Source organism: Danio aesculapii, chromosome 10, assembly GCF_903798145.1.
Source record: "Danio aesculapii chromosome 10, fDanAes4.1, whole genome shotgun sequence".
In the NCBI taxonomy this organism is placed as follows: domain Eukaryota; kingdom Metazoa; phylum Chordata; class Actinopteri; order Cypriniformes; family Danionidae; genus Danio; species Danio aesculapii.
In genome coordinates this window covers 20176255-20192500 of record NC_079444.1, presented here as the reverse complement: position 1 = coordinate 20192500, position 16246 = coordinate 20176255, and the positions used below count along the sequence as shown (strand labels likewise).

General features: G+C 34.4%; 1 protein-coding gene across 1 annotated transcript in view; it reads left to right on the top strand.

Moving 5' to 3' along the window:
- The window catches only part of unc13bb (unc-13 homolog Bb (C. elegans)), a 128312-nt gene that overhangs the window by 29215 nt on the left and 82851 nt on the right, over window positions 1-16246 (top strand). Inside the window, exon 3 of the mRNA XM_056467035.1 lies at window positions 7831-7930. Coding sequence (XP_056323010.1) covers window positions 7831-7930 — 100 coding nt within the window. The remainder of the gene's footprint in view (window positions 1-7830; window positions 7931-16246) is intronic.

Sequence of the window (16246 nt, the reverse complement as noted above, 5' to 3'; positions counted from 1 at the left end):
GGAAAAGACCATTCACACATCCATTCCAAAATATCGGTAAATTCTGACATCATTAGCCAGAAATGACCTCTAAACACATTCGCTTGTATTTGTAAACATTTGACTACATTACAAACTCTGTGGATGGATCAGTATCGTGAACAACTTCGATGTAAACATATAGAGAAACACTTTCGCTTGTCGAGATGTACATAATATGTGTGTGTACTGGCACTCACCGGCTGCTTTACGTGCACAGGCGTCAGAGCTTGAAGGTAAACGAACAACACCTTATCATAAGCATTTTAGAGATATTTTTTCCACAGTTGGCTTTAAGAAGGAACATACAAATGTTATCCTACTAACATCTAGCAGCTAAATGTGTTTGGAAAACTATTCAGAGTGTTCTGATTGGCTAAAGTAGACGTCTCACATCAGCGCATTCTAGACTTGAACGCGCTCTTTCCGACAATCTTCCTTCTACATTCACACAGCGCAGCATATAATGGCACAGCCACCTGTCTGCTATTATAAAAGAAGACGCTTCAATCCTGGTTTGTGGACGTTACATCAGGTTTATTTTGTACATTAACATAACGGATATCCATACAGCAGTGGATATTAACGTGTATCCTGTCACATTTGCCATGCAAACAGTGCAAAGTTAAGCATACGTGTGTGCTTGCACAAATTTTGTGACGACATTGTTGTGACTCATCATTTCAGAAGGGCTTTAATTAACAAATACATCAAATAACCATAATTTCTTACTGTAATATTTCTCATTCTTGTCTGTCACTGTGCTGTTTATCTGACATGAGACGCATCAGGAAATGGAGACATGGATCAGAGCAATTGAGAGCGTTCTCTGTGGCTCTGACACACACTTGGGAAAGGTGGGTGGAGAGAACTAGCTTATTTGCATTAAAGGCACAGGCAACAAAAATCTACACTGTGCCCAGAGTTGAAAATCCCCATGTTCAGATAGGTATAATAAATAATCTAATGGTTATTTTGAGCTAAAACTTTAAAGACAATGTAAGACACAAAAGACACCGAAGACACAAAAGGCTTATCCTAAATCTCGAAAAAGGGGTAAAATAGGTGCCCTTTAAAACAAAACCAAATTTCAAGCCATGCTTAAATCTGGACTGGACTCTATTCTAATAGTCCAAAGTCTGGCTATGCAAGACTAAAGGGACAGTCCACTCAAAAAAAAAAAAAAAATTACTCTCCTTCCATTCACCCTTCATGGTCGAAATGAACAAACAAAAATGTTAGAAACATAAAGTTGGGCTTTTTGGGATGCTCAAAATAACCGATTAACCGTTAACCGAAATGGTGCGTTTGTAACCAGTTAATGGTATCAGTTAAATGATTAAAAAACATAATTTTATATATTTTTAAAGTATTGCTGCATAACGGGGCCGATCACCGAAAGCGTTTTTTGTGTTGAGAAGGGTATTTTTTGATTGGTTTTTAACAGCCGTGAGTGTTTTGCGCGCTGCTTATGCGCCCTGCACGCCTTGTGTAATGCCGATGTGCGCTGTGTGCTCGCGGTTAAAATAAAACTCAACCCTGAGCGGAAAAGTGCGTTACAACAGTCGCGTCTTTTTCATTCTTCAATCAAATGACCGCAGAGGCAGAGTTTCTGTTGAGGTGCCTACAGCGTTGCTGTTAGGACAACACAATCTCACGGCAATTCGTAACTTTTTGATTTAGTGGCTAATTCGTACAAATTCGTATGATCTAATTCGTACAATTTAGTACGATTTGCTCATCCGCCAATGACGGTTGGGTTTAGGGGTGGGGTTAGGTGCCATGCCTCCTTTTTAAAATCGTACAATTTCGTACGACTGAACTCGTACGAATTCGTACGACTTAGCCACTAAACTGTCAAAACGTAAAATACTTACGTTTTCTCGTGAGATCAGGCTGGTCAGGACGGTGGATAACTTTTAATGATAGAGGAGAGACTTGTGGTCGCAGTTTCAAGTTATCCAGAGCTGTATTACTTTACAAATCATGACTATCACATTGTTATTATATATTACAATTATAACAACATGGACAGCAACACTTGCGCACAATAGCCCAGCTGATTCAGTCGTTTCCTATAGTGACATAAAAAAGAGCACCGCACCTCTTTTTTTGTCTTGTCAACACAAAAGGCAGTGTGGTGCGCCTCGCGTTTTTGGAACGGGAAAGCATGATAGGTGTGAACAGACGTATTTTGTCAAAGAAGCAAAATGAAAGAAGAATATTTCTGGTCACAGTTTGACACAGACGGATATATATATACACACGCAGTGCGCACACATGAACCGCGAGTGAGACGAAGGAAATAAGTCATTATGACATAGTCTTTAAATTAATGACTCCTATTAAAATGTTAAAAGGGGTTTTGTGACATAATAATAACAACGAAGCATTAATTAAATGCATATTTTCAGTGGAGCACTCTATTTAAGGTAGCCTGATATTTTTATTTGACAGGAGGACAAAAACATGATTGGAATAAACAGCCTATGCCAGTTCTTAAAAAAGATTCAGTCAGTGTTTTCGTTTTATAATCAAAATTTGTAATTTAAGAGAAAAATATTTAGAGCAGGCCTGTTTATTTTATTCTTTTTATTTAGTTTATTCTTTTTTTCTATGCTGTCCTAAACACTGCAGGTGTGTGGAGATGCTCTGTTATGTTCTGTATGCTGCTGTTCGCATGATTAAATAAATCAGTATTTTAAAATATTTAAGGTTCACACAAAATAGACATGTCAATAATTTTTTTATTAAATAATCATTTTAATATTTATCTGTTAACGTTTAATATTCGGTTAACAAGCTGCAGTTGTCGGTTGGTAAAATAAACTGAAATGAGCACACCTATTGGGTTTCCAACATTCTTCCAAGTATCTAATTTATAAATCAATAGAAAAAAGTCAGGTTGATAAATTTGGTGTGATAAGTGATGATGGAATTTTCATTTTTAGTTGAACTGTGTATTTAATATGAACAAAGCATATTGTGAATGAAAAGTGTGTCTTTAATGTAATTTATATCTCCAATATACATTTTCTCGCCACTAAAATTTCCATAGAAGCTGCCATGGTGTTAAACACAAACAAACAAACAAACAAACAAACAAACAAACAAACAAACAAACAAACAAACAGATGTTTTTAAATGTTAAACACTTTAGTGCCATTTTATTTGTTCTATTACACAATTATTTAAAGTGTAGCACATTGTTATTTACAATACAGGGTGGTTTTTAAACATACTTTAACCCTTAGAATCATGACAAATTATGAATTACACGATTACAGGAAAAACCACTAGAGTAACTCATGGTAAATACTAGTGTTTTGAAGCATAAACATAATAAAGTGTATTATATCGTATCTTATATAATATATAGAAGTATAGTATTTACAACTCTTAGTTTATGGATGCTACATCATAATGTAGCTAGTATTAAATAATGTGGACCGCAATGGATAGTAAGAGAAAATTAAATCCTGAAAGCTTATACTATGTGCTGCTGAATATTTGATTCTTGATCTGATTGATTACTCTAAAACAAGTGTATTTTTATAATCTATCATCTGGGCTTTTCATGGTGAAATCATTTTAAAAGAAACTATTTTGATTTTATTTTTCAGTTCTGAAAATGTGTTTTCCATTTACCCAGGCTCAAGTGGTTCCAAACCTTTTTTTCTCTCTTGAACAAAAAAGAAGATACATGTTATGTATGTATACTTATAATTTACCCGCTTCCCACTTATTTCTATGGTAGGAAAATATACTGTGGACGTCCGTGGCTACTGGTTTCCAACTTTCTTCAAAATAACGTATTTTCTATTAAACAAAAACTCACACAGGTTTGGAGCAAGTAAGTACATGGAGACAGGATAGTAGTTTTTATTTGTGAACTATCCCTTTAATACTAAAGTTTGTCAAACATCTGCTGATCTCTGATCATTGTGAATGGACTGTATGGTACTTTTGCCCTCAGTGTCTTATTTGAACTGGTGTCAGTGTTGATTTGTGTTGTCTTGGAGAGGTCTGATTGCCTTTGTCTCTGTGGAAACCTGTTGAAACAAGGAAGCAAACAGTGTAGAATGAGAGTTGATCAAATCTGTTTTAACAGCTGACGTCCTTCCAGCCTTCTCATGAGCTGAACTTGTTGACATAAAGATACCTGGCTCTCTTTTAGTAAACTCATAATCAATTATGGTTTTATTCCTTCGTTTATTTATCGTTCATTTCGTTGATTATTATTTTTTATTTATTATTATTTTTATTAGTAGTAGAAGTAGACTTGCATTATTTGTTTTGTATCTTATGTTTTAAATATGGTAATTAATATGCAAAATAGTTATGTGACATACCAATGTTTTTTAGAAGTATATAATGTTTTAAATAACATTATTATTGTCGTTTTTGCTGTTGATTGTTATTGTATTGTATTGTTTTTATTTTATTTTAGGCTTAACACAAAATATGAAATTCAAATATTAAGATTGAAAAAAAAATTGTACTCTTCCTTATATTATTTTTATTCCTCTTATGCTTTGTAATTATTATTTGTTCTTTATGGTAATTAAAATAGTTTTTAAAGTACATACAAATTGTATTGATACATAAATACAAAGTCTTTTGCATTGTTTTTGTTGTTTATTTTCAGTAGTTGAATTAAAAATCCTCATAAGGCAGTTCTGTTGTCAACTAAACCGCAACCATACTTTTCATTGTTATAGACTTTGCTGTTAACAATGTTTTATAATTTGATCGATGAATAATTCATGAAGTAGGACTCCTGTGATGTTCTTTTTGCTCTGGATCTTCATAGAGAACTGTATGCATTTATTTGTTCATGCAAATCCACTGTTTTGCTGCTTTTTTTTTTTTTTTTTTTGGGCACAGGCTGGCAGACTGTATGATCGGGCACGTGTTGACCAGCTCTGAAAAAATGAAGAGTGTTGTTATGTCACTGCTCCATAATCCTTCTGCTGCCCTCATAGAGCCTACGTGTGTTTGCATTACATTTGTGTACATGCTTATGAAGGACCGTGGTTATGAATATGATTGAAAGTATTCCATATAGACTTGTCAGTGTTGTAATGCTCATTTTATTTACTATTCATAGTTATTCTTAGTTAAAATAAATAGTTACTTAAAACGAAAACATTAAATAAATGTCAAAATAAACATAAACTAAATAATAAAAATGTATATTATTTATATAGTTAGATAATATTTATTTCAGCCAAGGACATTTATTTTCATTCAGTTTTTATAAAATCTAATGTAAAAACTAAAGTACAAATTAATAAAACTATATAGACATATTACAGAAAAATCAAATATGTTTATAATAGAAATGAAAGTAAAATATAATTGTATATTTTTCTATACTTATTTTTTTTGAGTGATTAGTGATCTTTATTTTCAATGTGGAATTATTAATAACCATAATAGTATTCCTCTTAACAATAATGCTTCAATTAACTTATTATTATTTTTCTGTTTTTAGTTTTTGATTATATTCTATTCATAATTTTAACAAGTGCAATTGTTGAAAAGTTAAAATAATGAATGTACATATTTTTATTAGCATGTTTTCCTTATAATCGTTATTCTAAAACGTTTATTATCATCACTGTTATGTTATTATTTTGTAAATTAGTTTTTTTTCTACATATGAAATTATGGGAATGTATATGAAAGAAATGTGGTGCAACCAATATTCAGAAGCAAGCAGGAAGAACATTACCAAGAAATGAAATCTTATAATATGTTATTAGAATACACGACTGGTAAAATGTGTGGAATCAGTTAGAGTTTTCAATGTTTTTAAAAGAAAACGGTTGTTCACAAAGACTGCATTTACTGAATCAAAAATTGCTAAATATCATTACAATTTAAAAGATTTTGTTTTCTTATTTAATGCTCTTTAAAGTTTGCAATGTTCCGATATTGCATTGTTGCAATGGATTTTCCATCATCATTACTGATCCTTACTGTTTACTGGTAGTGTATAATACTCTAGATTATACCATCGACCTCTCAGACCCTCATAACCATGTTTTAAAGGCTTAAATATGTGCAATGCTTATAATGATGTTGACCTCAGATAATTTAAACTACATCCTAACCAAATTAATCTAAACACAGCTGAGGAAAATTCAACTCAAAATATTGTTATATGACAGCAGCAAACTTGTTTTGTCGCATGAATTTCCCTGGAGCTGTGTGTTGTGGATGTGATGTGAGATTATGGAGGTCAGGACTCTTGCTCTCTGTCATTGGGGGAAGGGAATCACACTAATCTTTACTCTCACTCTTAGCTTTATTGCTCAGGCTTTATTCAGTCACAGTCCTGCCACATGTGCTCTGGGATTCCCAGGAAAACCTGTTCAACCAGCGGGCACATATCTGTATTGCACGTAGGGTTCCTGCTTTTTTTGGCCTGTTCACACCACCTCAGGCAATGGGAACCATTTTAGTTATTAACCCTGTTTACATCTTTTTTTAAAAACAGCGTGAACCAAAAAAAAAAGTTGTTGAGTCTTTTATTTCAGTATGTTGATGTACTTCCAAATGAAACTGAATATTTAAGTAGGAGGCAGGCCTTTCTTTTTGCATTATTCCCTTATAGCAAACTAATAGTAAAAGGAGCGTGGCTAAGAATATTGTCGCTGAAGCTGTCAACAGAAGGACTGCCCACTCCAAACAAAGAAGCAAATGATCAGACTTTGAACTAAGCTAGATTTAATTAATAAATTTTTTTGAACAAACAGCAAACAACATTTTTTTTCATCAATGTATAAGGTTAGCGATCGATTTCAGGTTAGATTTAGTTAGTTGCATGTAGGTATAATAGGTATATATAATAGGTACATATGTAATGACACCTTAAAATAAAGTATTACTTATCATCATAATGAACATGATATTGTTATCATGGGTACTTAATACATCAAACGCTATCTATAAGCAGCATTTGATCAGACACACCCCTCAGGTCAAGATGACTGATAATATTTCTGTTTTATTTTCATTCATTTTCTGTTCGGCATAGTCCCTTTATTAATCTGGCGTCGCCACAGTGGAATGAACCGCCAACTTATCTAGCATATGTTTTAAGCAGCGGATGCCCTTCTACCCATCACTGGAAAACTCCCATACACTCTCATTCACACATAGTCATACACTACGGTCAATTTTAGCATACCCATCTCACCTGTACCACATATTGGACTTGTGGGGGAAACCGGAGCACCCGGAGGAAACCCACGCGAACACGGAGAGAACATGCATACTCCACACAGAAATGCCAACTGACCTAGCCTCAAGTCTCAAACCAGCGACCTTCTTGCTGTGAGGCGATTGTGCTACCCATTGCACCACGGTGTCACCCCTCTGTTTTTTTTTTTTATTTTAACATAGAGGTTCTAAATGTGGACAATAGGCTACAAAAATGCAATTACTCCAAAATTGTTTTAAACAAAAAAACTGTTTTGAAAATTGTTTTATTCTCATCTCTGTGTAAGCCACAAAAAACTGGATTTTTTTGAACATGGTGACATCATGCACATCATTTGCAAGTACTTGCAAGTACAACAATGGCCTACAGAATTGTGTTTGTGCAGCTCAAGTTACTGAGTGACAACTCTTACAGCATTTTGTCACTTTCATTGATCGATGTGAAAGGGAACCTTTATGATTATGTTGATCCGGTTTGAATTTTACCCTCAGATTTCACTCTGCTCTCAAAGTACATATAGATTGGGTTTCCAATCCAATGAAACAATGTATATAAACATGTGTTTTCTGCTTCCTTTCTAGATAAATTCAATGCCTATGTGACGCTGAAAGTGCAAAATGTGAAGAGTACCACCATCACTGTGCGAGGAGACCAGCCGTGCTGGGAGCAGGACTTCATGTTGTAAGTTTGTCAACTGTGTGAAGGGTCTGCTCTTTCTTCCAGTAGTCATCCTCACACGAGTAGAGTTATCTATATGGGGACTTTCCATAGAAATAATGCCATAATCTAGGAAAAATATTCAAAAGGAGCTGTTGACATGGAATTGAGCCAGATTTTAGTAAAAACCCAAACAATACAAACATAAAAACAAAACAAAATTAAAATTATATGTAATAACAATGTAATGACAGAAGAATAATGTACTGAACTACTGAAATGTATTAAATACTTTAAATAAAAGGCTTTTTTGGCAATGACAGTATAAAGACGCATCTCATATGGAGAATGAAGTCACATGAATTGCTCAGGTGTGAGTTTTTCACAGCCTTCAACAGAGTGTAAAAATCTTAATGGTTCTGTGGGTCTCATCTGTTAAATCTGATCTTTATTTTGTATTTTATATTGGATTCAAGTCATGTGATTGGCTGGACCAATCTTTCAACAGCTCCCTTCATGTGTTCAATACTTTTTCCCTGCATCATTTTATTACAGATAACTTCATTTGTAAACTAAGTAGTTTTGTTTTCTTTGCAAATATGGAGTTGTTTGGTTGTTGTCAACGTCAGGTGAAAATTTCAAGCCAATGGCACCTTTAGAAATATGTTTTCTGAGAAAAATGGTGACGTGTTAAATATTTATTTCCCCCACTGTATTTTATCCCTATACCTCAACCCTACCCCTAAACCCAACCCTCACAGGAAACAATCTGCAATTTGACATTTTAAAATACATTGTCCTGTATGATTTATGAGCCGTTTTCCTCATGGGCATCATAAAAATGTCCCAACAAGGTCAACATTTACTGGTATTGTTATAAAGTAATTGTGGGGACATTCTGTAAGAAATGCAAGTAATAGAAATGCAAGGTCTAGTAGTAAAAAAAAAAAAAAAAAAAAAAAAAAATATATATATATATATATATATATATATATATATATATATTATGATAACATTTTAATAATATTTCATATTATTCAATATATCATATTTATGGTGGCTTGAGAAAATCATAACTTTCCGCCAGACTGTCATACATGCTTACGGTTAGACTCATTTAACTCAGACTACCAATTTGTCAATCACTGATGACCTTTTAACTTACTAGCCACACCCTAGCAACGACTTGCGGCACCCTAGCTGTCCCATAGACTTCCATTGTAAAAAAACTGCCATTGACTTTACATTGGGCATACTAACAACACACCAATTCATACTAACAATATATTAATCCATACTGGAAACATACTAGCAAACATGTTAATTCATACTAAATTCATGCTAACGGCATGCTAGTTTATACTAGAAACATACTAGTGACATGCTAATTCATACTAAATGCTAAAGACATGCAAATTTATGCTAGAAACATGGTAATTTATGTTAGCAACTGCCTAACAACACCTTAGTAACCACCTAGAACACCCTAGCAACCACCCAGAACACCTTAGCAATGGTCTTAGCAACGCCTTAGAAATGACTTAGAACACCCTAGCAACAACCTAGCAACGTCTTAGTAGCCACTCAGAACACCTTAGCAGCTGCCTTGCAATTTCTTAGCAACCATTCAGAACACCTTAGCAACAGTCTAGCAACACCTTATCAATGACTCAGAAGACCCTAGCCACGGCCTAGCAAACACTCAAAACACCCTAGCAACCACCTAGCAACACCTTAGCAACGACCTAGAACATTTTAGCTCTCTCTCATCTCTCTCTATCTCGCTCGCTCGCGCACTCTCTCTCTCCCTCTCTCTCTCACTCGTTCTCATTCTTTCTAATTCAAATTTAAACTTGCGTTATTGGCATGACAAATGTTAAATGTATTGTCAAAGCATTCGTGATGTTACATTAAATAGAAACTATGAAAACATATGACATGGTAGTAAGTGATCAAATAAAGCAAACAATAATTAACAGTATATTTAACAATCAACATTTTAGGATTAAACAATAATAATTCATTAACAATTTAGAATTGTCTCTGTGTGTTTGTTGTGTTGCATTCCTGCATGTGTGTGTGGTGTTTGTAAGCGCATCACTGATGTTTTTGTTGGTCTTCTTTCTCTTTTTGTGACAGGCATTCATGTATTGTTCTGCGATCTGTTTTTTAAATGAGTAAATACTGAAGTTGTGTTTTATTGTTTAATTTTTGTGAATTCAGAGTGGGTGAGCTCGAATTAGGCATAGAATGTTTGCTCTGATGTGCTGATAGTTTGTGCTGTGGGTGATGCTCCTCACTCTGGGATGCCAGTTCTTTCTGTCATGACCGTTTCTACAGACTGTGAGCACTCAGTCTGTATTTCATCATTTGTTGTTCTTAATGTACTGTTCTTAACAGCTCTTAGACTGTTACTGTTGCATAATCTCCTTTTAGGTCCAAATAACATTCAAGTTTGCTTTGTTTCTCCGCCGATTCATTCCAATAGATTCGATAGATGATTTTATTTTGGTGTTATTATATTTTGGTTGGCCTGAATTCTATGGATGAGCATGTCAAGTTGATGCTGCCTGCTGTTTGTCGTGTTCAGTGTGTTGGTTTGTGTTTGTAGCTTCATGACAAACTAAATCTGGACTTTTTTTCAGTGTTCATTTCATAATTTATAGTGGCTTTAACCCTTTTAACTGCCTGCTCTACCAAATAGCTGACCATAGTTTTAAAAGCATTTAAAGAATGACTGTTTTAAATATTAGTTTACACTACACAGCTTTGTTTTATTTAAAAAAAATCAATCAAACATAATCCTGTTGCACTACTACACTTGCTTTTGGTTTTACTGTAAAAAAACCCCCCCAAGAAATCGTGTTAAATGAGAAATTAAAAATAAAGATGATTTGGTATTCAAACATTTTTTATTTTGATTGTTTTGTTTTTGGGCGACGCAGTGGCGCAGTAGGTAGTGCTGTCGCCTCACAGCAAGAAGGTCGCTGGTTCGAGCCTCGGCTGGGTCAGTTGGCATTTCTGTGTGGAGTTGTGGCATGTTCTCCCTCGGTTCACGTGGGTTTCCACCGGGTGCTCCGGTTTCCCCCACAGTCCAAAGACATGCGGCACAGGTGAATTGGGTAGACTAAATTGTCCGTAGTGTATGAGTGTGAATGAGTGTGTATGGATGTTTCCTAGAGATGGGTTGCAGCTGGAAGGGCATCCTCTACGTAAAAACATGTGCTGGATAAGTTAGCAGTTCACTCTGCTGTGGCGACCCCTGAATAATAAAGGGACCAAGCTGAAAAGAAAATAATAGTATATGTATTCATTTTGGTACTTTTATTTTAAACCGACATATCAACCATTTGACAGAGGTTGATATTTTAGAAATTATGGGATGTTTTGAAAAAAAATGCATTGAGTGTGTTAACTAGTGACATTAGGAGTTAAAAAAATGCAATCCAATTTTTTTCTTGGTGTGGCAGTTAAAGGGTTAAAATGATAGGAGTCGGGGGTCACTCTTTTGAATGTGTTTCCAAAATTTGATGATTTGTTTCTTAATGCACAGGAAAGGAAACTGGCCTAATTCTGTACGCTTATGAAGTTCTCACAGAACTCTGCATGTAGGGTTTCTGTTTGTAGGGTTTCTCTTTCTCTCTCTCTCTCTGCTTGTAAGTCTTTTGTTGGCAAACTAATGAGCTTCTCTCGGCCACCAAGAAAACAGCCCAGATAATCAGGCTGTCAGTGTGTCATGTTACACATCTAGAGCCAGCTGGTTCCTTACAGGTGAAGTGTCATTTCTGTGTTAATATGCTTATGATCTTGAAAAAAGGCCTTTCTTGTCTATTCTGTAATGATGAATAACTCTAAAGAAAAAAGAGAATAATACAAGGTTACTGTGGGTCAGATGACTAGAAATGAGATATGTTTCAGATTTAGAAGCACATTTAAAAGTGACCTAAATTACATGTGAAAAAACTAATCTCTTGTGTTTTTGCTGTTGATGCATGCATCGTAATCCGAACTTTGTCAGTGAAAATTGTGTGACGGTGTACATTGCAGTTTTATGATTCGAGATAATCGTAGGCTTAATGTATTTAAAGATGTACTTAAAAAAATGAGACCTTGCCCGACTATATAGATGGCTGCATGGATGGATGGATGGATGGATGGATGGATGGATGGATAGATAGATAGATAGATAGATGGATGGATGGATGGATGGATGGATGGATGGATGGATGGATGGATTGAGATATAAAGAGAAGGATGAATTGGGAGATAGATGGATTGAGAGATGGATGAATGGATGGATATGGAGATAGATGTATGGTTAGAGAGATGGATGGCTGAACTGTTAATCACACTGCTGTAGTGTAGATGTGGCCTTTGTTTTGTTGGTTTTGTTATTTGATTTAAATTGATTAATTAAAAACCTTGCATATAAACAGAAAAGAATATTCAGAAGTTCAGATATAAACAATACTGACACTGGATTTACGGTTTCATCCAGACAGCACGTCAAATTTCCAAGAACTTCTTTCTCCATGCCAGGAATATGCGTCTCACTCCAGGACATGAAACTGGCTCTGTGTGCTTTGTTGCACATTTCTATCTCTCTCAGAGATTTCTATCTATTTGTTTAGATTCCTGCCTGTCCTCATGTTACATGCATTGTGCTTTAGGTGTTGATGTGTGTCTTTGTTTGCACATTCACTGGGATGTGGTTCTCTGTTGTCTCTTAGCTTGAGTCTTATATCAACTGTTGCTTTACAGTTCACCCTCCGCCTCTTCTGTTTACAGAATTAGATCCTTTTATTGTAGACACTAGTTTATTTTTTTCTCTTAACAACTTTCTTGTTTGCCTTAAACATTTTAACTGAAACATTAACTGATCACCTGAGATGCATATTTACAGTAAAGCCTGATCTTTACTGCGTTTTATGAAAGAATAAATCAGTAATGCATAAAACATTTGGAATTGTTTGGAATTTAATAAAATTATATTTTAATTGAATTGATATTTCAATCTTAACAAGGTAACACTGTTAACTGTTATTGCTACTGAAAATAAATGTTTGTTTATTTTGAGTGACTTATAATGTTAGTGTTAAAAGATACTTATTTTGTTATTAACATTTATATGAACATTTTGTTTGAATGAATATTTTCAGTGGGCAATAATCAGTTGTTTTATACAAGCAGTTTTCTAAATAAGTGCGTAAATAAATAAAAAATATCACAAATGTACATTAAATCATATTATTTAAAATAAATGTGTCACCAGTTACTGTGTACTGTAAAATATGCAGGGTTCCACACAATTTCTTCATGTTGTCCCAACACAAATTGGTTAAGTAAACTATTAAGTTGTCCCCAAAAAATCTCAAGATTTGGGCTGTTTCAGCTCATTTTAAATAAGCAATTTGAACAAGTAGCATTTTTTTTGATAACAGTTATTTTATATAATCAGTATTATAAATAACTGCCCTTACTGTCATGTACGGTGACCTTGAGTGTCGAGAAAGGTCCCTTTAAATAAAATGCATCATTATTATTATTAATTATAAATAACTATACAAACTATGCTATCTAACTAAGTGTCTTTAGTTTTACAGCGCATTAAGAAAAAACTTGGTAAATATATTAAGGATGCTCTAATAAGGATTTTTGCAGCTGATACAGAGTACAGATTCTTTGTCATGATGATTTGCCAAAACCGAGTACTGATTCCAATGCTTCGAGGGAAAATGTACTTAATGCATCATAAAGCTTGAAGTTGACTTAGGTGGAGTTTTCTACTTGCTTAAGAGAATAATGCAGTGCTTCTTGTCTGGTCTGAGACCCACTTTATATCGTATTTTTATCAAGCAGTGAAGATCACTGATTTTAAAGAAATCAGACCTTAAACATCGACAGTTCAAATAGCAAAACGACAACCAAATAATGCAAAGAATAAGTTAATTTATTTACACAGTGAAACAAATTCAAACAGCAAAAAAATAAATAAAAATGTACAAGTTGATGTATCTCACAAAAGAAAAATAAATCAATTAATGTATGTTCTTAAAGAAAAGAAGATTTCAACGGCGCTAAATAAAAAAACAACAACAATACAACAAAAACCCCAATCTGGCTGAAAATTCTTCTCTAAACTTAATTAAACTTGAAAATCAAACAAAACATCTGCAGTTTTTGCACACCATAGACTAATAACCAAAAATAGACTTCTACCATAGACTTCTAACCAAAAATATGTTCAAAACTTACAGCGAGTGGCGCTCGCTTCTAAACTTGTGTGTTTAGACCAGGGGTGTCCAAACATGGTGCCGGTGTCCTCCAAAACTAACTAAACTCACCTGAACCAGCTAATCAAGCTCTTTCTAGGTATACTAGAAACTTCCAGAGAGGTGTGTTGAAGGAAGTTGAAGCTAAGCTATGCAGGACACTGGTGCTACAGGACTGAGTTTGGACACCCCTGGTTTAGACAGTGGTGTTTTCAGTGTGTTATAAAATGTACAGTATGTCACGTGATGTCTAAACTCCTCGATTCCCAAGGGAATTCAGAAACAAGTACATACAAAATGGTAAGAGCGTACCACAACTAACACAAGAACAAAATCAATCTCTAAAGTCAAATCAACATACTATCACATAACACAAGCCAAAATCACACATAAGGCTCATGTCAGTTTAAACTTTGGGCTTCCTTACTCATTGGCAGCGAAGGTGGTTACATCACAGAAAGTAATAATGATTGACGTCTTCACAGACGAATGGGAAACTGGAATGGGTGATCCTAAGAGAATTGACAGAGAGATCAAGAGAGCGCTCATAAGCAAAACAACACAGGCACTTACACAGGGCTGTACCACTTATAAAAATGAAATCAATTTCTTTATGGAAAACCTAAATACATTTATTTATTTATTCATTTGCTTGCTTGCATGGAAAAATGCTGTGATGACTTGTGAAAACACAAGAAAATCTCTGTATCAGGTATTAATGAAGCTTTTCATTGCTGACCATGATCAATCAGGCCTTTGAAAAACATCACACAGTTTTTAATTAGGATGATTCACAGTTAAAGTCATCCTGTGTGAAGGTTCAACACTAACTGTTCTGAAATATATAGGACATTTTCAGAAATTTTGCCGTGTAACCTATAGTAACATTTTTCCCCTGTTCCTTATAAATTAAAGTAACTGGCTTCTCGAAAAGGACTGTAATATAGTCTCATTCCCATTGATGACTTAATGCTTTCTTGTCCTAATGGAAGTTCAGAAAGCCAGATGTCCATGTAATTGAAAAGAGCTCTTAAATCTAGTCAGGCTTTGTGTGTCTTTACTCTCAGAGGAGCATTTAGAGGCAGTGCCAGGTTAATGAAATCATGTTCAGGCACACTGGGAATAACAACACAGGCCCCCAGTAGGAGACAAACGATGAAAAGTGACTGATTGTATACTGATCATTGATTATATACTGCCTGTTACTGTACATTCTTGCGTCAGCATTCTTGAAGTGTTACTGTGAAAGAGCCACTATGTGAATCATGTACTGTACAATCCATCTATCAATGTGTTGTACATTACATAAATGCACTTGACTAGAACTTAGCACTATAATTAGGGGTGGGCGATATGGAAAAAATATAGCACGATTTTTTTCTGGGGAAATCACGATTCATGATTTTTATCCTGATTCTTTTTCGAGTTGTTTAATTAAGACTATTTTGCAAATTACAAAAGTACAATACAACCAAACTAATGTCCCCATATAAAAATATACTCTTGCCGTGTATGTTTAAGAATATTTTAATCAGGGCTCTGTACCGGTTCAAGAAACGCAAACGAAAAACAGAAACGAATGACATTTTGCAGGAACAGAAACAAAAAAAACGAAAACAAGATCAACTTTAAACGATCTGAACAGAAACGTTTACAGTTAACCGGTTAATAATGTTATTTTATTATATTCTCTTTATTATATAAATTTGGGAGATAAAAAGCATTAATTTAAATCATGTGTACAAATGCGATGGTGACCCAAACAACGTGAAATGCCCGCAAAGCAGACGTCATAATCGAGAGTTGTTTCTGATGCAACAAAGGTTACAGAGAACCTGCTGTTTCATGTACAAATATGTTTTGGTTTAAGTTATTGCTATTAAAACTTGTATTTATACAAAATAAATTATTGATTGTTGATTGTTTTTAGATAAGTCTCCATAAAGAAAATCCTTTTGTTAATATTTTACTTATGACAAATCATCTAATAAATCAATGTGTAATATTGAAGGATGAGGGGCAGATCATAAACATGATAGATAAAGTTTTGAATGATATGATTTATTAT